We start from the raw sequence: 23,285 nt of genomic DNA, 5'->3' as shown, positions 1-23,285 counted from the left end.
TAACCCTAACACTAACACCCCCCTAAGTTAAATATAATTTACATCTAACGAAATTAATTAACTCTTATTAAATAAATTATTCCTATTTAAAGATAAATACTTACCTGTAAAATAAATCCTTATATAGCTACAATATAAATTATAATTATATTATAGCTATTTTAGGATTAATATTTATTTTACAGGCAACTTTGTATTTATTTTAACCAGGTACAATAGCTATTAAATAGTTAAGAACTATTTAATAGCTAAAATAGTTAAAATAATTACAAATTTACCTGTAAAATAAATCCTAACCTAAGTTACAATTAAACCTAACACTACACTATCAATAAATTAATTAAAAAAACTACCTACAATTACCTACAATTAACCTAACACTACACTATCAATAAATTAATTAAATACAATTCCTACAAATAAATACAATTAAATAAACTAGCTAAAGTACAAAAAATAAAAAAGAACTGTTACAAAAAATAAAAAAATATTTACAAACATAAGAAAAATATTACAACAATTTTAAACTAATTACACCTACTCTAAGCCCCCTAATAAAATAACAAAGCCCCCCAAAATAAAAAAATGCCCTACCCTATTCTAAATTACTAAAGTTCAAAGCTCTTTTACCTTACCAGTCCTGAACAGGGCCCTTTGCGGGGCATGCCCCAAAGAATTCAGCTCTTTTGCCTGAAAAAAAAAAACATACAATCCCCCCCAACATTACAACCCACCACCCACATACCCCTAATCTAACACAAACCCCCCTTAAATAAACCTAACACTAAGCCCCTGAAGATCTTCCTACCTTATTTTCACCCTGCCAGGTTCACCGATCCGTCCTGAAGAGCTCCTCCGATGTCCTGATCCAAGCCCAAGCGGGGGGCTGAAGAGGTCCATGATCCGGCTGAAGTCTTCATCCAAGCGGGAGCTGAAGAAGTCCATGATCCGGATGAAGTCTTCATCCAAGCGGGAGCTGAAGAGGTCCATGATCCGGATGAAGTCTTCTATCAACGGCATCTTCAATCTTCTTTCTTCCGGATCCATCTTGCAGACCTCCGACGCGGAACATCCTCTTCTCCCGACGCCTACTAGCCGAATAACGGTTCCTTTAAGGGACGTCATCCAAGATGGCGTCCCTCGAATTCCGATTGGCTAATAGGATTCTATCAGCCAATCGGAATTAAGGTAGGAATATTCTGATTGGCTGATGGAATCAGCCAATCAGAATCAAGTTCAATCCGATTGGCTGATCCAATCAGCCAATCAGATTGAGCTCGCATTCTATTGGCTGTTCCGATCAGAATCCTATCAGCCAATCGGAATTCGAGGGACGCCATCTTGGATGACGTCCCTTAAAGGAACCGTCATTCGGCTAGTAGGCGTCGGGAGAAGAGGATGTTCCGCGTCGGAGGTCTGCAAGATGGATCCGGAAGAAAGAAGATTGAAGATGCAGTTGATAGAAGACTTCATCTGGATCATGGACCTCTTCAGCTCCCGCTTGGATGAAGACTTCATCCGGATCATGGACCTCTTCAGCTCCCGCTTGGATGAAGACTTCATCCGGATCATGGACCTCTTCAGCTCCCGCTTGGATGAAGACTTCAGCCGGATCATGGACCTCTTCAGCCCCCCGCTTGGGCTTGGATCAGGACATCGGAGGAGCTCTTCAGGACGGATCGGTGAACCTGGCAGGGTGAAAATAAGGTAGGAAGATCTTCAGGGGCTTAGTGTTAGGTTTATTTAAGGGGGGTTTGTGTTAGATTAGGGGTATGTGGGTGGTGGGTTGTAATGTTGGGGGGGATTGTATGTTTTTTTTTACAGGCAAAAGAGCTGAATTCTTTGGGGCATGCCCCGCAAAGGGCCCTGTTCAGGGCTGGTAAGGTAAAAGAGCTTTGAACTTTAGTAATTTAGAATAGGGTAGGGCATTTTTTTATTTTGGGGGTCTTTGTTATTTTATTAGGGGGCCTAGAGTAGGTGTAATTAGTTTAAAATTGTTGTAATATTTTTCTTATGTTTGTAAATATTTTTTTATTTTTTGTAACTTCGTTCTTTTTTATTTTTTGTACTTTAGCTAGTTTATTTAATTGTATTTATTTGTAGGAATTGTATTTAATTAATTTATTGATAGTGTAGTGTTAGGTTAATTGTAGGTAATTGTAGGTAGTTTATTTAATTAATTTATTTATTGATAGTGTAGTGTTAGGTTTAATTGTAACTTAGGTTAGTATTTATTTTACAGGTAATTTTGTAATTATTTTAACTATTTTAGCTATTAAATAGTTCTTAAATATTTAATAGCTATTGTACCTGGTTAAAATAAATACAAAGTTACCTGTAAAATAAATATAAATCCTAAAATAGCTATAATATAATTATAATTTATATTGTAGCTATATTAGGATTTATTTTACAGGTAAGTATTTAGCTTTAAATAGGAATAATTTATTTAATAAGAGTTAATTAATTTCGTTAGATGTAAATTATATTTAACTTAGGGGGGTGTTAGTGTTAGGGTTAGACTTAGCTTTAGGGGTTAATACATTTATTAGAATAGCGGTGAGCTCCAGTCGGCAGATTAGGGGTTAATAATTGAAGTTAGGTGTCGGCGATGTTAGGGAGGGCAGATTAGGGGTTAATACTATTTATTATAGGGTTAGTGAGGCGGATTAGGGGTTAATAAGTGTAGGCAGGTGGAGGCGACGTTGTGGGGGGCAGATTAGGGGTTAATAAATATAATATAGGGGTCGGCGATGTTAGGGCAGCAGATTAGGGGTACATAGGGATAATGTAAGTAGCGGCGGTTTACAGAGCGGCAGATTAGGGGTTAATAATAATATGCAGGGGTCAGCGATAGCGGGGGCGGCAGATTAGGGGTTAATAAGTGTAAGGTTAGGGGTGTTTAGACTCGGGGTACATGTTAGAGTGTTAAGTGCAGACGTAGAAAGGGTTACCGCATAGCAAACAATGGGGCTGCGTTAGGAGCTGAACGCGGCTTTTTTGCAGGTGTTTGGTTTTTTTTCAGCTCAAACAGCTCCATTGTTTCCTATGGGGGAATCGTGCACGAGCACGTTTTTGAGGCTGGCCACTTGCGTAAGCAACTCTGGTATCGAGAGTTGAAGCTGCGTTAAAAATGCTCTACGCTTCTTTTTTGGAGCCTAACGCAGCCTTTATGTGGACTCTCAATACCAGAGTTATTTTTATGGTGCGGCCAGAAAAAAGCCGGCGTTAGTTTTTCGGGTCGTTACCGACAAAACTCCAAATCTAGCCGTAAGATAGCTACAATATAACTAATAGTTAAATTGTAGCCAGCTTAGGGTTTATTTTTATTTTACAGGCAACTTTGTATTTATTTTAACTAGGTACAATAGCTATTAAATAGTTATTTACTATTTAATAGCTACCTAGTTAAAATAACTACAAATTTACCTGTAAAATAAATCCTAACCTAAGTTACAATTACACCTAACACTATACTACAATTAAATAAATTAAATTAAATACAATTACCTACAATTAAATAAAAATAACTAAAATTAACTAAAGTACAAAAAAACAACAACTCTAAATTACAGAAATTTTTTTTTTTACATGTTTTAATCTAATTACACCTAATCTAAGCCCCCTAATAAAATAAAAAAATCCCCCCCAAAATAATAAAATTCCCTACCCTATACTAAATTACAAATAGCCCTTAAAAGGGCTTTTTGCAGGGAATTGGCCCAAAGTAATCAGCTCTTTTACCTGTAAAAAAAGAAATACACCCCCCAACATTAAAACCCATCACCCACACGCCCAACCCTACTCTAAAACCCACCCAATCCCCCCTTAAAAAAACCTAACACTAACCCCCTGAAGATCACCCTACCTTGAGCCGTCTTCACCCAGCCGGGCCTAAGTCCTCAACAAATCCGGGCGAAGTGGTCCTCCAGATGGGCAGAAGTCTTCATCCAAGCGGCATCTTCTATCTTCTTCCATTCAACGAGGAGTGGCACCATCTTGAAGACATCCGACACGGAGCATCCATCGATCCCGATGACTAAACGACGAATGACGGTTCCTTTAAATGACATCATCCAAGATGGCATCCCTTGAATTCCGATTGGCTGATAGAATTCTATCAGCCAATCGGAATTAAGGTAGGAAAAATCCGATTGGCTGATCCAATCAGCCAATAGGATTGACCTTGCATTCTATTGGCTGTTCCAATAAGCCAATAGAATGCAAGGTCAGTCCTATTGGCTGATAGCATCAGATAATCTGATTTTTCCTACCTTAATTCTATCAGCCAATTGGAATTCAAGGGACGCCATCTTGGATGACGTCATTTAAAGGAACCATCACTCGTCATTTAGTCGTCAGGATCGATGGATGCTCCGCGTCGGATGTCTTCAAGATGGTGCCGCTCCTCGTCGGATGGAAGAAGATAGAAGATGCCGCTTGGATGAAGGCTTCTGCCCATCTGGAGGACCTCTTCTGGCCGGATTGGATGAAGACCTCTGCCCATCTGGAGGACCACTTCGCCCGGATTCGTTGAGGACTTAGGCTTGGCTGGGTGAAGACGGCTCAAGGTAGGGTGATCTTCAGGGGGTTAGTGTTAGGATTTTTTAAGGGGGGGTTTGGGTGGGTTTTAGAGTAGAGTTGGGTGTGTGGGTGGTGGGTTTTAATGTTGGGGGGGTGTATTTCTTTTTTTACAGGTAAAAGAGCTGATTTTATTATTTTGGGGGGATTTTTTATTTTATTAGGGGGCTTAGATTACGTGTAATTAGTTTAAACTTCTTGTAATTTTTTTTTATTTTCTGTAATTTAGAGGTTTTTTTTGTACTTTAGTTCATTTTAGTTATTTTTATTTAATTGTAGGTAATTGTATTTAATTAATTTAATTTATTTAATTGTAGTATAGTGTTAGGTGTAATTGTAACTTAGGTTAGGATTTATTTTACAGGTAAATTTGTAGTTATTTTAACTAGGTAGCTATTAAATCGTTAATAACTATTTAATAGCTATTGTACCTAGTTAAAGTAAATACAAAGTTGCCTGAAAAATAAAAATAAACCCTAAAATAGCTACAATGTAACTATTAGTTATATTGTAGCTAGCTTAGGGTTTATTTTATAGGTAAGTATTTAGTTTTAAATAGGAATAATTTAATTAATTATAGGAATATTTATTTAGATTAATTTAAATAATATTTAAGTTAGGGGGGGTGTTAGGGTTAGACTTAGGTTTAGGGGTTAATAGATATAATGTAGGTGGCGGTGTAAGGGGGGGCAGATTAGGGGTTAATAAATGTAATGTAGGTGGCGGTGGGCTCCGGGAGCGGCGGTTTAGGGGTTAAACATTTTATTTATTTGCGGCGGGGTCTGGGATCAGCGATTTAGGGAGTTAACAGTATAGTATAGTGTGGGTGCTTAGTGACAGGCTAGCAAGAAAGCTGCGAATAAGCCGAAGAGCAGCGAGATCGATGACTGTTAGTTAACAGCAGTCCGCTGCTCATCGCACCGTACTTGGTGCTCGACTTTTTGACAGCTTTCTTGATAAATTTTGGTGAACGTATTCAGGTCTGCGGCGGCGATGTTAGGCCAGCTTAGGCAAGCGTATTGGGGCCGGCGAATGCTAGAAAGTAGACAGCTTGATAAATAGAGGCCTTTGTCTCTCTGTCCCTCTGACTTGCTTCCTCTGTCTCTCTGTCCCCCTGACTTGCTTCCTCTGTCTCTCTCTGTCCCCCTGACTTGCTTCATCTGTCTCTCCATCGCCCTGATTTGCTTCCTTTGTCTCTCGGTCCCTCTAACTCGCTTCCTCTGTCTCTCTCTCTGTTCCACTGACTTGCTTCCTCTGTCTCCCTAATTTGCATCCTCTGTCTCTCCGTCGCCCTGATTTGCTTCCTTTGTCTCTCTGTCCCACTGACTTGCTTCCTCTGTCTCTCTCTGTCCCCCTGACTTGCTTCCTCTGTCTATCTCTGTCCCCCTGACTTGCTTCCTCTGTTTCTCTGTCCCCCTGACTTGCCTCCTCTGTCTCTCTCTCCCCCTGACTTGCTTCCTCTGTCTCTCTCTGTCCCCCTGACTTGCTTCCTCTGTTTCTCTGTCCCCCTGACTTGCCTCCTCTGTCTCTCTCTCCCCCTGACCTGCTTCCTCTGTCTCTCTCTGTCTCCCTAACTTGCATCCTCTGTCTTTCTCTGTCCCCCTGACTTGCTTCCTCTGTTTCTCTGTCCCCCTGACTTGCTTCCTCTGTCTCTCTCCCCCCCTGACTTGCTTCCTCTGTCTCTCTCTGTCCCCCTGACTTGCTTCCTCTGTTTCTCTGTCCCCCTGACTTGTTTCCTCTGTCTCTCTCTCTCCCTGACTTGCTTCCTCTGTCTCTCTCTGTCCCCCTGACTTGCTTCCTCTGTCTCTCTCTCTGTCCCCCTGACTTGCTTCCTCTGTTTCTCTGTCCCCCTGACTTGCTTCCTCTGTCTCTCTCTGTCCCCCTGACTTGCTTCCTCTGTCTCTCTCTCTCCCTGACTTGCTTCCTCTGTCTCTCTCTGTCCCCCTGACTTGCTTCCTCTGTCTCTCTCTCTGTCCCCCTGACTTGCTTCCTCTGTCTCTATCTCTGTCCCCCTGACTTGCTTCCTCTGTTTCTCTGTCCCCCTGACTTGCTTCCTCTGTTTCTCTGTCCCCCTGACTTGTTTCCTCTGTCTCTCTCTCTCTCCCTGACTTGTTTCCTCTGTCTCTCTCTCTCCCTGACTTGCTTCCTCTGTCTCTCTCTGTCCCCTTGACTTGCTTCCTCTGTTTCTCTGTCCCCCTGACTTGCTTCCTCTGTCTCAGCCTCTCTGTCTGACAACAGGACAAATTCAAATTAAAAAGCAGAAAGTTTTATTGCAACATTTATAAATATTATATATGGACAGGCACAAAAAAAGCAACAACAAACTGATGTGGTTCACTCCCCTAGTTGTGCTTAATCAGAAACACGTCAGTTTGTTTTCCTTGTGCCTGTCCATATATAATATTTATAAATGTTGCACTAAAACTTTCTGTTTTTAATTTACATTTTTCCACACTTCATTGAGTGTGTCCTGCTGTTTTTCTTTGGGTGGATTATTAGTGGTTTGATCCAGCGCTTTGGGTCTAGTACACTTTACACGCTGGGTATTGTAGTCCTTTGCTGCATTTTGTTTGCTCTTGTTCTGTCCTGGTAGCACCACGCAGTTCTGTCAAGTGTCATTTTCTAACTCCCCCGCCTCAGTCACCTTGCCCCGGTTACGATACTCATGATATCTCCTGACCTTTGTCCTGATCAATGCGAAGCAATTGTGGGCTGTTGCCAGATACAATATGATAGGTGAGAGTCCCATGCTTCCCCTCATCCTTGTCACGGGCTGTCACAGTGAGGATGGGCGTCCCAGGCGGGCTGAGGGCACTGATGCTGGCACCATATTCCATTGGATAGAAGACTGGACGATTATCATTGACATCCTCCAAAGATAGCCGTACCAGACATTCTGAGCTGAGTCCTCCCTGATAAAAGAAAGACAAGTGGTCACCTGAGCTGAGACCTCCCTGATAAAAGCAAGAGACAAGTGGTCACCTGAGCTGAGACCTCCCTCAGAGAACCAAGAGATGGTCTATGATTACAGAGCAGCAACAAGCCGAAACGCATCAGTCCACTGTCTGTACTCACTTGTATACACCTTGGATACAATAATGTAACTTGTTATTTGTTATTAATGCCTCAGATTCATTGTTTGTTACTTTTTAACCAAGGGGCATGTGTGTCATATGAACTGTATAATGTGTGTGTATCAGATGAACTGTATAATGTGTGTGTATCAGATGAACTGTATAATGTATGTGTATCAGATGAACTGTATAATGTATGTGTATCAGATGAACTGTATAATGTATGTGTATCAGATGAACTGTATAATGTATGTGTATCAGATGAACTGTATAATGTGTGTGTATCAGATGAACTGTATAATGTGTGTGCATCAGGTGAACTGTATAATGTGTGTGTATCAGATGAACTGTATAATGTGTGTGCATCAGGTGAACTGTATAATGTATGTGTATCAGATAAACTGTATAATGTGTGTGTATCAGGTGAACTGTATAATGTGTGTGTATCAGATAAACTGTATAATGTGTGTGTATCAGGTGAACTGTATAATGTGTGTGTATCAGATGAACTGTATAATGTGTGTGTATCAGTTGAACTGTATAATGTGTGTGTATCAGATGAACTGTATAATGTATGTGTATCAGATGAACTGTATAATGTATGTGCATCAGGTGAACTGTATAATGTATGTGTATCAGGTGAACTGTATAATGTGTGTGTATCAGATGAACTGTATAATGTATGTGTATCAGATGAACTGTATAATGTATGTGCATCAGGTGAACTGTATAATGTGTGTGTATCAGATGAACTGTATAATGTGTGTGTATCAGATGAACTGTATAATGTGTGTGTATCAGATGAACTGTATAATGTGTGTGTATCAGATGAACTGTATAATGTGTGTGTATCAGATGAACTGTATAATGTGTGTGTATCAGATGAACTGTATAATGTATGTGTATCAGGTGAACTGTATAATGTATGTGCATCAGATGAACTGTATAATGTATGTGTGTTAGATGAACTGTATAATGTATGTGTATCAGGTGAACTGTATAATGTGTGTGTATCAGATGAACTGTATAATGTATATGTATCAGATGAACTGTATAATGTATGTGTATCAGGTGAACTGTATAATGTATGTGCATCAGATGAACTGTATAATGTATGTGTGTTAGATGAACTGTATAATGTATGTGTATCAGGTGAACTGTATAATGTGTGTGTATCAGGTGAACTGTATAATGTATGTGTATCAGGTGAACTGTATAATGTATGTGCATCAGATGAACTGTATAATGTATGTGTGTTAGATGAACTGTATAATGTATGTGTATCAGGTGAACTGTATAATGTGTGTGTATCAGATGAACTGTATAATGTATGTGTATCAGATGAACTGTATAATGTGTGTGTATCAGATGAACTGTATAATGTATGTGTATCAGATGAACTGTATAATGTATGTGCATCAGATGAACTGTATAATGTATATGTATCAGATGAACTGTATAATGTATGTGTATCAGATGAACTGTATAATGTATGTGTATCAGATGAACTGTATAATGTATATGTATGAGATGAACTGTATAATGTATGTGTATCAGATGAACTGTATAATGTGTATCAGATGAACTGTATAATGTGTGTGTGTTAGATGAACTGTATAATGTATATGTATCAGATGAACTGTATAATGTATGTGTATCAGATAAACTGTATAATGTGTGTGTGTTAGATGAACTGTATAATGTATATGTATCAGATGAACTGTATAATGTATGTGCATCAGATGAACTGTATAATGTATATGTATCAGGTGAACTGTATAATGTATGTGTATCAGATGAACTGTATATTGTATATGTATCAGGTGAACTGTATAATGTATACTACACACAATTACACATTCACATATAAATACAGGGATACATATGCACACATATACCACCACACCTTGCATATGCACACATATACATACACAGTCCTAACATACGGACATATACTGACACACCTTACAAATGCACACAAATACCAACACACCTTACATATGCACACACACAATTACACATTTACTTACACAGTACACACAAACGCAAACTTACACATGCACGTATACTGTACATACAGACACACAATTACACATTTGCATACACAAACATATCACACATACTACAAATATATGCACACACATACACATATCAGGCATACTACAAATATATGCACACACATAAACATATCAGGCATACTACACATATATGCACACACACACATATCATACATATTACATATATATGCACATACACACATATCATACATATTACACATATATGCACACACACACATATCATACATATTACACATATATGCACACACACACACACATATACATATTACACATATATGCACACACACACATATCATACATATTACACATATATGCACACACACATATATCATACATACTACACATATATGCACACACACATATCATACATATTACACATATATGCACACACACACATATCATACATACTACACATAAATGCACACACACACATATCTACATATTACACATATATGCACACACACACATATCATACATACTACACATAAATGCACACACACATATATCTACATATTACACATATATGCACACACACACATATCATACATACTACACATATATGCACACACACACATATCATACATATTACACATATATGCACACACACACATATCATACATATTACACATATATGCACACACACACATATCATACATACTACACATATATGCACACACACACATATCATACATACTACACATATATGCACACACACACATATCTACATATTACACATATATACACACACACACATATCATACATATTACACATATATGCACACACACAAATATCATACATACTACACATATATGCACACACACACATATCATACATATTACACATATATACACACATCATACATACTACACATATATGCACACACACACATATAATACATATTACACATATATACACACACATCATACATACTACACATATATATACACACACACACACATATCATACATATTACACATATATACACACACATCATACATACTACACATATATATATACACACACACACATATAATACACATTACACATATATACACACACATCATACATACTACACATATATATACACACACACACATATAATACATATTACACATATATACACACACATCATACATACTACACATATATATACACACACACACATATCATACATATTACACATATATGCACACACACATATCATACATATTACACATATATGCACACACACACATATCATACATATTACACATATATACACACACATCATACATACTACACATATATGCACACACACACATATCATACATATTACACATATATACACACACATCATACATACTACACATATATATACACACACACACACACATATAATACATATTACACATATATACACACACATCATACATACTACACATATATATACACACACACACATATCATACATATTACACATATTACACATATATGCACACACACACATATCATACATATTACACATATATACACACACACACATATCATACATATTACACATATATACACACACACACATATCATACATATTACACATATATGCACACACACACACACATATCATACATATTACACATATATGCACACACACATATATCATACATATTACACATATATGCACACACACACACATATCATACATATTACACATATATACACACACATCATACATACTACACATATATGCACACACACACACATATCATACATATTACACATAAGTACATACACATCAACTCTCTTACCCCATCTGTAGCCATCACATATAGGAGGAAGAATCTGTCTCCATCATCCCCGTCGAGCGTGTGGGATATGCAGATCTCTCCACTCTCGGGGTGTATGAGAAATTGTGAGGGTGAGCCTGGTCTGAGAGAGTATGAGACAGTCCCAAGACTTCCACGGTCTGCGTCTGATGCAGAAACCTGTAACAGATGCATCGTCAGTAACCCCTGCACTTTAAGTTAAGTGACCAGCTATCCCTCACCCCAATTCATTACACCTGTAACAGATGCATCGTCAGTAACCCCTGCACTTTACCTAAGGTGACCGGCTATCCCACACCCCAATTCACTACACCTGTAACAGATGCATCATCAGTAACCCCTGCACTTTACCTAAGGTGACCGGCTATCCCTCACCCCAATTCATTACACCTGTAACAGATGCATCGTCAGTAACCCCTGCACTTTACCTAAGGTGACCGGCTATCCCTCACCCCAATTCATTACACCTGTAACTGATGCATCATCAGTAACCACTGCACTTTACCTAAGGTGACCAGCTATCCCACACCCCAATTCATTACACCTGTAACAGATGCATCGTCAGTAACCCCTGCACTTTATCTAAGGTGACCGGCTATCCCACACCCCAATTCATTACACCTGTAACAGATGCATCATCAGTAACCACTGCACTTTACATAAGGTGACCGGCTATCCCACACCCCAATTCACTACACCTGTAACCGATGCATCCTCAGTAACCCCTGCACTTTACCTAAGGTGACCAGCTATCCCTCACCCCAATTCATTACACCTGTAACAGATGCATCGTCAGTAACCCCTGCACTTTACCTAAGGTGACCGGCTATCCCTCACCCCAATTCATTACACCTGTAACAGATGCATCGTCAGTAACCACTGCACTTTACCTAAGGTGACCAGCTATCCCTCACCCCAATTCATTACACCTGTAACAGATGCATCGTCAGTAACCCCTGCACTTTACCTAAGGTGACCGGCTATCCCTCACCCCAATTCATTACACCTGTAACAGATGCATCGTCAGTAACCCCTGCACTTTACCTAAGGTGACCGGCTATCCCTCACCCCAATTCATTACACCTGTAACTGATGCATCGTCAGTAACCCCTGCACTTTACCTAAGGTGACCAGCTATCCCACACCCCAATTCATTACACCTGTAACAGATGCATCGTCAGTAACCCCTGCACTTTATCTAAGGTGACCAGCTATCCCTCACCCCAATTCATTACACCTGTAACTGATGCATCGTCAGTAACCACTGCACTTTACCTAAGGTGACCGGCTATCCCTCACCCCAATTCATTACACCTGTAACTGATGCATCGTCAGTAACCCCTGCACTTTACCTAAGGTGACCGGCTATCCCTCACCCCAATTCATTACACCTGTAACAGATGCATCATCAGTAACCCCTGCACTTTACCTAAGGTGACCGGCTATCCCTCACCCCAATTCATTACACCTGTAACTGATGCATCATCAGTAACCACTGCACTTTACCTAAGGTGACCGGCTATCCCTCACCCCAATTCATTACACCTGTAACAGATGCATCGTCAGTAACCCCTGCACTTTACCTAAGGTGACCGGCTATCCCTCACCCCAATTCATTACACCTGTAACTGATGCATCATCAGTAACCACTGCACTTTACCTAAGGTGACCAGCTATCCCACACCCCAATTCATTACACCTGTAACAGATGCATCGTCAGTAACCCCTGCACTTTATCTAAGGTGACCGGCTATCCCACACCCCAATTCATTACACCTGTAACAGATGCATCATCAGTAACCACTGCACTTTACATAAGGTGACCGGCTATCCCACACCCCAATTCACTACACCTGTAACCGATGCATCCTCAGTAACCCCTGCACTTTACCTAAGGTGACCAGCTATCCCACACCCCAATTCATTACACCTGTAACAGATGCATCGTCAGTAACCCCTGCACTTTACCTAAGGTGACCGGCTATCCCTCACCCCAATTCATTACACCTGTAACAGATGCATCGTCAGTAACCCCTGCACTTTACCTAAGGTGACCGGCTATCCCTCACCCCAATTCATTACACCTGTAACAGATGCATCGTCAGTAACCACTGCACTTTACCTAAGGTGACCAGCTATCCCTCACCCCAATTCATTACACCTGTAACAGATGCATCGTCAGTAACCCCTGCACTTTACCTAAGGTGACCGGCTATCCCTCACCCCAATTCATTACACCTGTAACAGATGCATCGTCAGTAACCCCTGCACTTTACCTAAGGTGACCGGCTATCCCTCACCCCAATTCATTACACCTGTAACAGATGCATCGTCAGTAACCCCTGCACTTTACCTAAGGTGACCGGCTATCCCTCACCCCAATTCATTACACCTGTAACAGATGCATCATCAGTAACCACTGCACTTTACCTAAGGTGACCGGCTATCCCACACCCCAATTCATTACACCTAAGACCCAAATTCACAACTGTTGAGATGGTGTTAAAAAAACTGTTGTAAATGTTTAATGTACACAAGGAAAAAGTTCATCTACAATGGATTTGTTAAGATTAAGCCGAAGAGCTGCAATTTCTAGAGGTGAGAATATTCCTTGGTCTCTTCATCAGAAGCACCAGAAAAACTCAGCGCCAGTTTATCTTAATCACTAACATTAGCGATGCGCAATCTGCTGGCGCTCTACAAATAACCGATAATAATAACCATCAGTTCACTGTCCCACCAAGCTGAGGTTTGTCACTCGTCCAAATGCTATAGGGAAAATATATGTTATAGCTGTAAGTACCACAAACACATATCACCTACCTCTGTATAATAACACATGTTATAGCTGTAAGTAGCACAAACACATACCACCTACCTCTGTATAATAACACATGTTATAGCTGTAAGTACCACAAACACATATCACCTACCTCTGTATAATAACACATGTTATAGCTGTAAGTACCACAAACACATATCACCTACCTCTGTATAATAACACATGTTATAGCTGTAAGTAGCACAAACACATATCACCTACCTCTGTATAATAACACATGTTATAGCTGTAAGTACCACAAACACATATCACCTACCTCTGTATAATAACACATGTTATAGCTGTAAGTACCACAAACACATATCACCTACCTCTGTATAATAACACATGTTATAGCTGTAAGTACCACAAACACATATCACCTACCTCTGTATAATAACACATGTTATAGCTGTAAGTACCACAAACACATATCACCTACCTCTGTATAATAACACATGTTATAGCTGTAAGTACCACAAACACATATCACCTACCTCTGTATAATAACACGTTATAGCTGTAAGTACCACAAACACATATCACCTACCTCTGTATAATAACACATGTTATAGCTGTAAGTACCACAAACACATATCACCTACCTCTGTATAATAACACATGTTATAGCTGTAAGTACCACAAACACATATCACCTACCTCTGTATAATAACACGTTATAGCTGTAAGTACCACAAACACATATCACCTACCTCTGTATAATAACACGTTATAGCTGTAAGTACCACAAACACATATCACCTACCTCTGTATAATAACACATAGTATAGCTGTAAGTACCACAAACACATATCACCTACCTCTGTATAATAACACATGTTATAGCTGTAAGTACCACAAACACATATCACCTACCTCTGTATAATAACACATGTTATAGCTGTAAGTACCACAAACACATATCACCTACCTCTGTATAATAACACATGTTATAGCTGTAAGTACCACAAACACATATCACCTACCTCTGTATAATAACACATGTTATAGCTGTAAGTACCACAAACACATATCACCTACCTCTGTATAATAACACATGTTATTGCTGTAAGTACCACAAACACATATCACCTACCTCTGTATAATAACACATGTTATAGCTGTAAGTACCACAAACACATATCACCTACCTCTGTATAACAACACATGTTATAGCTGTAAGTACCACAAACACATATCACCTACCTCTGTATAATAACACGTTATAGCTGTAAGTACCACAAACACATATCACCTACCTCTGTATAATAACACATGTTATAGCTGTAAGTACCACAAACACATATCACCTACCTCTGTATAATAACACGTTATAGCTGTAAGTACCACAAACACATATCACCTACCTCTGTATAATAACACATGTTATAGCTGTAAGTACCACAAACACATATCACCTACCTCTGTATAACAACACATAGTATAGCTGTAAGTACCACAAACACATATCACCTACCTCTGTATAATAACACATGTTATAGCTGTAAGTACCACAAACACATATCACCTACCTCTGTATAATAACACGTTATAGCTGTAAGTACCACAAACACATATCACCTACCTCTGTATAATAACACGTTATAGCTGTAAGTACCACAAACACATATCACCTACCTCTGTATAATAACACATAGTATAGCTGTAAGTACCACAAACACATATCACCTACCTCTGTATAATAACACATGTTATAGCTGTAAGTACCACAAACACATATCACCTACCTCTGTATAACAACACATGTTATAGCTGTAAGTACCACAAACACATATCACCTACCTCTGTATAATAACACATGTTATAGCTGTAAGTACCACAAACACATATCACCTACCTCTGTATAATAACACATGTTATAGCTGTAAGTACCACAAACACATATCACCTACCTCTGTATAATAACACATGTTATAGCTGTAAGTACCACAAACACATATCACCTACCTCTGTATAACAACACATGTTATAGCTGTAAGTACCACAAACACATATCACCTACCTCTGTATAACAACACATAGTATAGCTGTAAGTACCACAAACACATATCACCTACCTCTGTATAATAACACGTTATAGCTGTAAGTACCACAAACACATATCACCTACCTCTGTATAATAACACGTTATAGCTGTAAGTACCACAAACACATATCACCTACCTCTGTATAATAACACATGTTATAGCTGTAAGTACCACAAACACATATCACCTACCTCTGTATAATAACACGTTATAGCTGTAAGTACCACAAACATATCACCTACCTCTGTATAATAACACGTTATAGCTGTAAGTACCACAAACACATATCACCTACCTCTGTATAATAACACGTTATAGCTGTAAGTACCACAAACACATATCACCTACCTCTGTATAATAACACGTTATAGCTGTAAGTACCACAAACACATATCACCTACCTCTGTATAATAACACGTTATAGCTGTAAGTACCACAAACACATATCACCTACCTCTGTATAATAACACATAGTATAGCTGTAAGTACCACAAACACATATCACCTACCTCTGTGGTACTTACAGCTATAACATGTGTTATTATACAGAGGTAGGTGATATGTGTTTGTGGTACTTACAGCTATAACATGTGTTATTATACAAACACATATCACCTACCTCTGTATAATAACACATAGTATAGCTGTAAGTACCACAAACACATATCACCTACCTCTGTATAATAACATGTTATAGCTGTAAGTACCACAAACACATATCACCTACCTCTGTATAATAACACATGTTATAGCTGTAAGTACCACAAACACATTATACAGAGGTAGGTGATATGTGTTTGTGGTACTTACAGCTATAACGTGTTATTATACAGAGGTAGGTGATATGTGTTTGTGGTACTTACAGCTATAACGTGTTATTATACAGAGGTAGGTGATATGTGTTTGTGGTACTTACAGCTATAACGTGTTATTATACAGAGGTAGGTGATATGTGTTTGTGGTACTTACAGCTATAACATGTGTTATTATACAGAGGTAGGTGATATGTGTTTGTGGTACTTACAGCTATAACATGTGTTATTATACAGAGGTAGGTGATATGTGTTTGTGGTACTTACAGCTATAACGTGTTATTATACAGAGGTAGGTGATATGTGTTTGTGGTACTTACAGCTATAACGTGTTATTATACAGAGGTAGGTGATATGTGTTTGTGGTACTTACAGCTATACTATGTGTTGTTATACAGAGGTAGGTGATATGTGTTTGTGGTACTTACAGCTATAACATGTGTTGTTATACAGAGGTAGGTGATATGTGTTTGTGGTACTTACAGCTATAACATGTGTTATTATACAGAGGTAGGTGATATGTGTTTGTGGTACTTACAGCTATAACATGTGTTATTATACAGAGGTAGGTGATATGTGTTTGTGGTACTTACAGCTATAACAGGTGTTATTATACAGAGGTAGGTGATATAACACCTGTTATAGCTGTAAGTACCACAAACACATATCACCTACCTCTGTATAATAACACATGTTATAGCTGTAAGTACCACAAACACATATCTCCTACCTCTGTATAATAACACCTGTTATAGCTGTAAGTACCACAAACACATATCACCTACCTCTGTATAATAACACGTTATAGCTGTAAGTACCACAAACACATATCACCTACCTCTGTATAATAACACGTTATAGCTGTAAGTACCACAAACACATATCACCTACCTCTGTATAATAACACCTGTTATAGCTGTAAGTACCACAAACACATATCACCTACCTCTGTATAATAAAACGTTATAGCTGTAAGTACCACAAACACATATCACCTACCTCTGTATAATAACACATAGTATAGCTGTAAGTACCACAAACACATATCACCTACCTCTGTATAATAACACATGTTATAGCTGTAAGTACCACAAACACATATCACCTACCTCTGTATAATAACACATGTTATAGCTGTAAGTACCACAAACACATATCACCTACCTCTGTATAATAACACATGTTATAGCTGTAAGTACCACAAACACATATCACCTACCTCTGTATAATAACACATAGTATAGCTGTAAGTACCACAAACACATATCACCTACCTCTGTATAATAACACATGTTATAGCTGTAAGTACCACAAACACATATCACCTACCTCTGTATAATAACACATAGTATAGCTGTAAGTACCACAAACACATATCTCCTACCTCTATATAATAACACATGTTATAGCTGTAAGTACCACAAACACATATCACCTACCTCTGTATAATAACACATAGTATAGCTGTAAGTACCACAAACACATATCACCTACCTATGTATAATAACACATGTTATAGCTGTAAGTACCACAAACACATATCACCTACCTCTGTATAATAACACATGTTATAGCTGTAAGTACCACAAACACATATCACCTACCTCTGTATAATAACACCTGTTATAGCTGTAAGTACCACAAACACATATCACCTACCTCTGTATAATAACACATGTTATAGCTGTAAGTACCACAAACACATATCACCTACCTCTGTATAATAACACATGTTATAGCTGTAAGTACCCAAACACATATCACCTACCTCTGTATAATAACACATGTTATAGCTGTAAGTACCACAAACACATATCACCTACCTCTGTATAATAACACATGTTATAGCTGTAAGTACCACAAACACATATCACCTACCTCTGTATAATAACACCTGTTATAGCTGTAAGTACCACAAACACATATCACCTACCTCTGTATAATAACACATAGTATAGCTGTAAGTACCACAAACACATATCACCTACCTATGTATAATAACACATGTTATAGCTGTAAGTACCACAAACACATATCACCTACCTCTGTATAATAACACATGTTATAGCTGTAAGTACCACAAACACATATCACCTACCTCTGTATAACAACACATAGTATAGCTGTAAGTACCACAAACACATATCACCTACCTCTGTATAATAACACCTGTTATAGCTGTAAGTACCACAAACACATATCACCTACCTCTGTATAATAACACCTGTTATAGCTGTAAGTACCACAAACACATATCACCTACCTCTGTATAATAACATATAGTATAGCTGTAAGTACCACAAACACATATCACCTACCTCTGTATAATAACACATGTTATAGCTGTAAGTACCACAAACACATATCACCTACCTCTGTATAACAACACATGTTATAGCTGTAAGTACCACAAACACATATCACCTACCTCTGTATAATAACACATAGTATAGCTGTAAGTACCACAAACACATACCACCTACCTCTGTATAATAACACATGTTATAGCTGTAAGTACCACAAACACATATCACCTACCTCTGTATAATAACACATGTTATTGCTGTAAGTACCACAAACACATATCACCTACCTCTGTATAATAACACATAGTATAGCTGTAAGTACCACAAACACATATCACCTACCTCTGTATAATAACACATAGTATAGCTGTAAGTACCACAAACACATATCACCTACCTCTGTATAATAACACATGTTATAGCTGTAAGTACCACAAACACATATCACCTACCTCTGTATAATAACACATAGTATAGCTGTAAGTACCACAAACACATATCACCTACCTCTGTATAATAACACATGTTATAGCTGTAAGTACCACAAACACATATCACCTACCTCTGTATAATAACACTTTTATAGCTGTAAGTACCACAAACACATATCACCTACCTCTGTATAATAACACATAGTATAGCTGTAAGTACCACAAACACATATCACCTACCTCTGTATAATAACAAGTTATAGCTGTAAGTACCACAAACACATATCACCTACCTCTGTATAATAACACATGTTATAGCTGTAAGTACCACAAACACATATCACCTACCTCTGTATAATAACACATGTTATAGCTGTAAGTACCACACAAACACATATCACCTACCTCTGTATAAAAAAACGTTTATAGCTGTAAGTACCACAAACACATATCACCTACCTCTGTATAATAACTACGTTATTAGCTGTAAGTACCACAAACACATATTCACCTACCTCTGTATAATAACATCGTATACGCTGTAAGTACCTACAAACACATATCACCTACCTCTGTATAATAACACATAGTAATAAGCTGTAAGAGTACCCGTACAACACATATTCACCTAACCTCTTATAATAACACGTTATAGACTGTAAAGTACCCACAAACACATATCACCTACCACCTGGTATATAACACGTTAAGCTGTAAGTACCACAAACACATATCTCCTACCTCTTAATAATAACACAAAGGCTACTATAACTTAAGTACCCACAAAACACAAATCATCCTACCTCTGTATAATAACACCATAGTTATAGCTGTAAGTACCACAAACACATAATCACCTACCGCTCTGTATAAATAACATGTTATAGCGTAAGTACCACAAACACATTATCACCTACCTCTGTATAATAACACATGTTATAGCTGTAAGTACCACAAACACATATCACCTACCTCTGTATAATAACACATGTTATAGCTGTAAGTACCACAAACACATATCACCTACCTCTGTATAATAACACATAGTATAGCTGTAAGTACCACAAACACATATCACCTACCTCTGTATAATAACACATAGTATAGCTGTAAGTACCACAAACACATATCACCTACCTCTGTATAATAACACATGTTATAGCTGTAAGTACCACAAACACATATCACCTACCTCTGTATAATAACACATGTTATAGCTGTAAGTACCACAAACACATATCACCTACCTCTGTATAATAACACATGTTATAGCTGTAAGTACCACAAACACATATCACCTACCTCTGTATAATAACACGTTATAGCTGTAAGTACCACAAACACATATCACCTACCTCTGTATAATAACACATAGTATAGCTGTAAGTACCACAAACACATATCACCTACCTCTGTATAATAACACGTTATAGCTGTAAGTACCACAAACACATATCACCTACCTCTGTATAATAACACGTTATAGCTGTAAGTACCACAAACACATATCTCCTACCTCTGTATAATAACACATAGTATAGCTGTAAGTACCACAAACACATATCACCTACCTCTGTATAATAACACATAGTATAGCTGTAAGTACCACAAACACATATCACCTACCTCTGTATAATAACATGTTATAGCTGTAAGTACCACAAACACATATCACCTACCTCTGTATAATAACACATGTTATAGCTGTAAATACCACAAACACATATCACCTACCTCTGTAATAATAACACATGTTATAGCTGTAAGTACCACAAACACATACACCTACCTCTGTATAATAACACATTGTATAGCTGTAAGTACCACAAACACATATCACCTACCTCTGTATAATAACATTTATATGTAATACCACAAAACACATATCACCTACCTCTGTATAATAACACATGTTATAGCTGTAAGTACCACAAACACATATCACCTACCTCTGTATAATAACACATGTTATAGCTGTAAGTACCACAAACACATATCACCTACCTCTGTATATAACACGTTATAGCTGTAAGTACCACAAACAACAATATCACCTACCTCTGTATAATAACACATGTATAGCTGTAAGTACCACAAACACATATCACCTACCTCTGTATAATAACACAAGTATAAGCTGTAAGTACCACAAACACATATCACCTACCTCTGTATAATAACACATTTATAGCTGTAAGTACCTACAAACACATATCCACCTACCTCTGAATAATAACACCTGTTATAGCTGTAAGGTACCACATACACATATCACCTACCTCTGTATAAAAACACTGTTATAGCTGTAAGTACCACAAACAACATATCACCTACCTCTGTATAATAACACAGCTATAGCTGTAAGTACCACAGAACACAGATATCACCTACCTCTGTATATATAACACATGTTATAGCTGTAAGTACCACAAACACATATCACCTACCTCTGTATAATAACACATAGTATAGCTTTAAGTACCACAAACACATATCACCTACCTCTGTATAATAACACATGTTATAGCTGTAAATACCACAAACACATATCACCTACCTCTGTATAATAACACATAGTATAGCTGTAAGTACCACAAACACATATCACCTACCTCTGTATAATAACACATGTTATAGCTGTAAGTACCACAAACACATATCACCTACCTCTGTATAATAACACATGATATAGCTAAGTACCACAAACACATATCACCTACCTCTGTATAATACACATGTTATAGCTGTAAGTACCATCAAACACATATCACCTACCTCTGTATAATAACATGTTATAGCTGTAAGTACCACAAACACATATCACCTACCTCTGTATAATAAAACATGTTATAGCTGTAAGTACCAACAAACACATATCACCTACCTCTGTAATAATAACACAGTTATAGCTGTAAGTACCACAAACACATCTCACCTACCTCTGTATAATAACACTTGTTATAGCTGTAAGTACCACAAACACATATCACCTACCTCTGTATAATAACACATGTATAGCTGTAAGTGACCCACAAACACATATCACCTACCCTCTGTATAATAACACATGTATAGCTGTAAGTACCACAAACACATATCACCTACCTCTGTATAATAACACATAGTATAGCTGTAAGTACCACAAACACATATCACCTACCTCTGTATAATAACACATGTTATAGCTGTAAGTACCACAAACACATATCACCTACCTCTGTATAATAACACATGTTATAGCTGTAAGTACCACAAACACATATCACCTACCTCTGTATAATAACACATGTTATAGCTGTAAGGACCACAAACACATATCACCTACCTATGT

The 23,285-nt window shown here is 37.9% G+C and overlaps 1 protein-coding gene across 1 annotated transcript in view; it reads right to left on the bottom strand.

Moving 5' to 3' along the window:
* The window catches only part of LOC128652759 (protocadherin-16), a 342,864-nt gene that overhangs the window by 257,601 nt on the left and 61,978 nt on the right, over window positions 1-23,285 (bottom strand). Inside the window, exons 3-4 of the mRNA XM_053705690.1 lie at window positions 11,519-11,695; window positions 7,262-7,493 (exon numbers count right to left, since the gene is read on the bottom strand). Coding sequence (XP_053561665.1) covers window positions 7,262-7,493; window positions 11,519-11,695 — 409 coding nt within the window. The remainder of the gene's footprint in view (window positions 1-7,261; window positions 7,494-11,518; window positions 11,696-23,285) is intronic.

The sequence above is a fragment of the Bombina bombina genome, chromosome 3 (assembly GCF_027579735.1).
Source record: "Bombina bombina isolate aBomBom1 chromosome 3, aBomBom1.pri, whole genome shotgun sequence".
NCBI lineage: Eukaryota > Metazoa > Chordata > Amphibia > Anura > Bombinatoridae > Bombina > Bombina bombina.
Note: the sequence above shows the minus strand (reverse complement) of the source record. Positions and strands in the feature narration are given on the sequence as shown.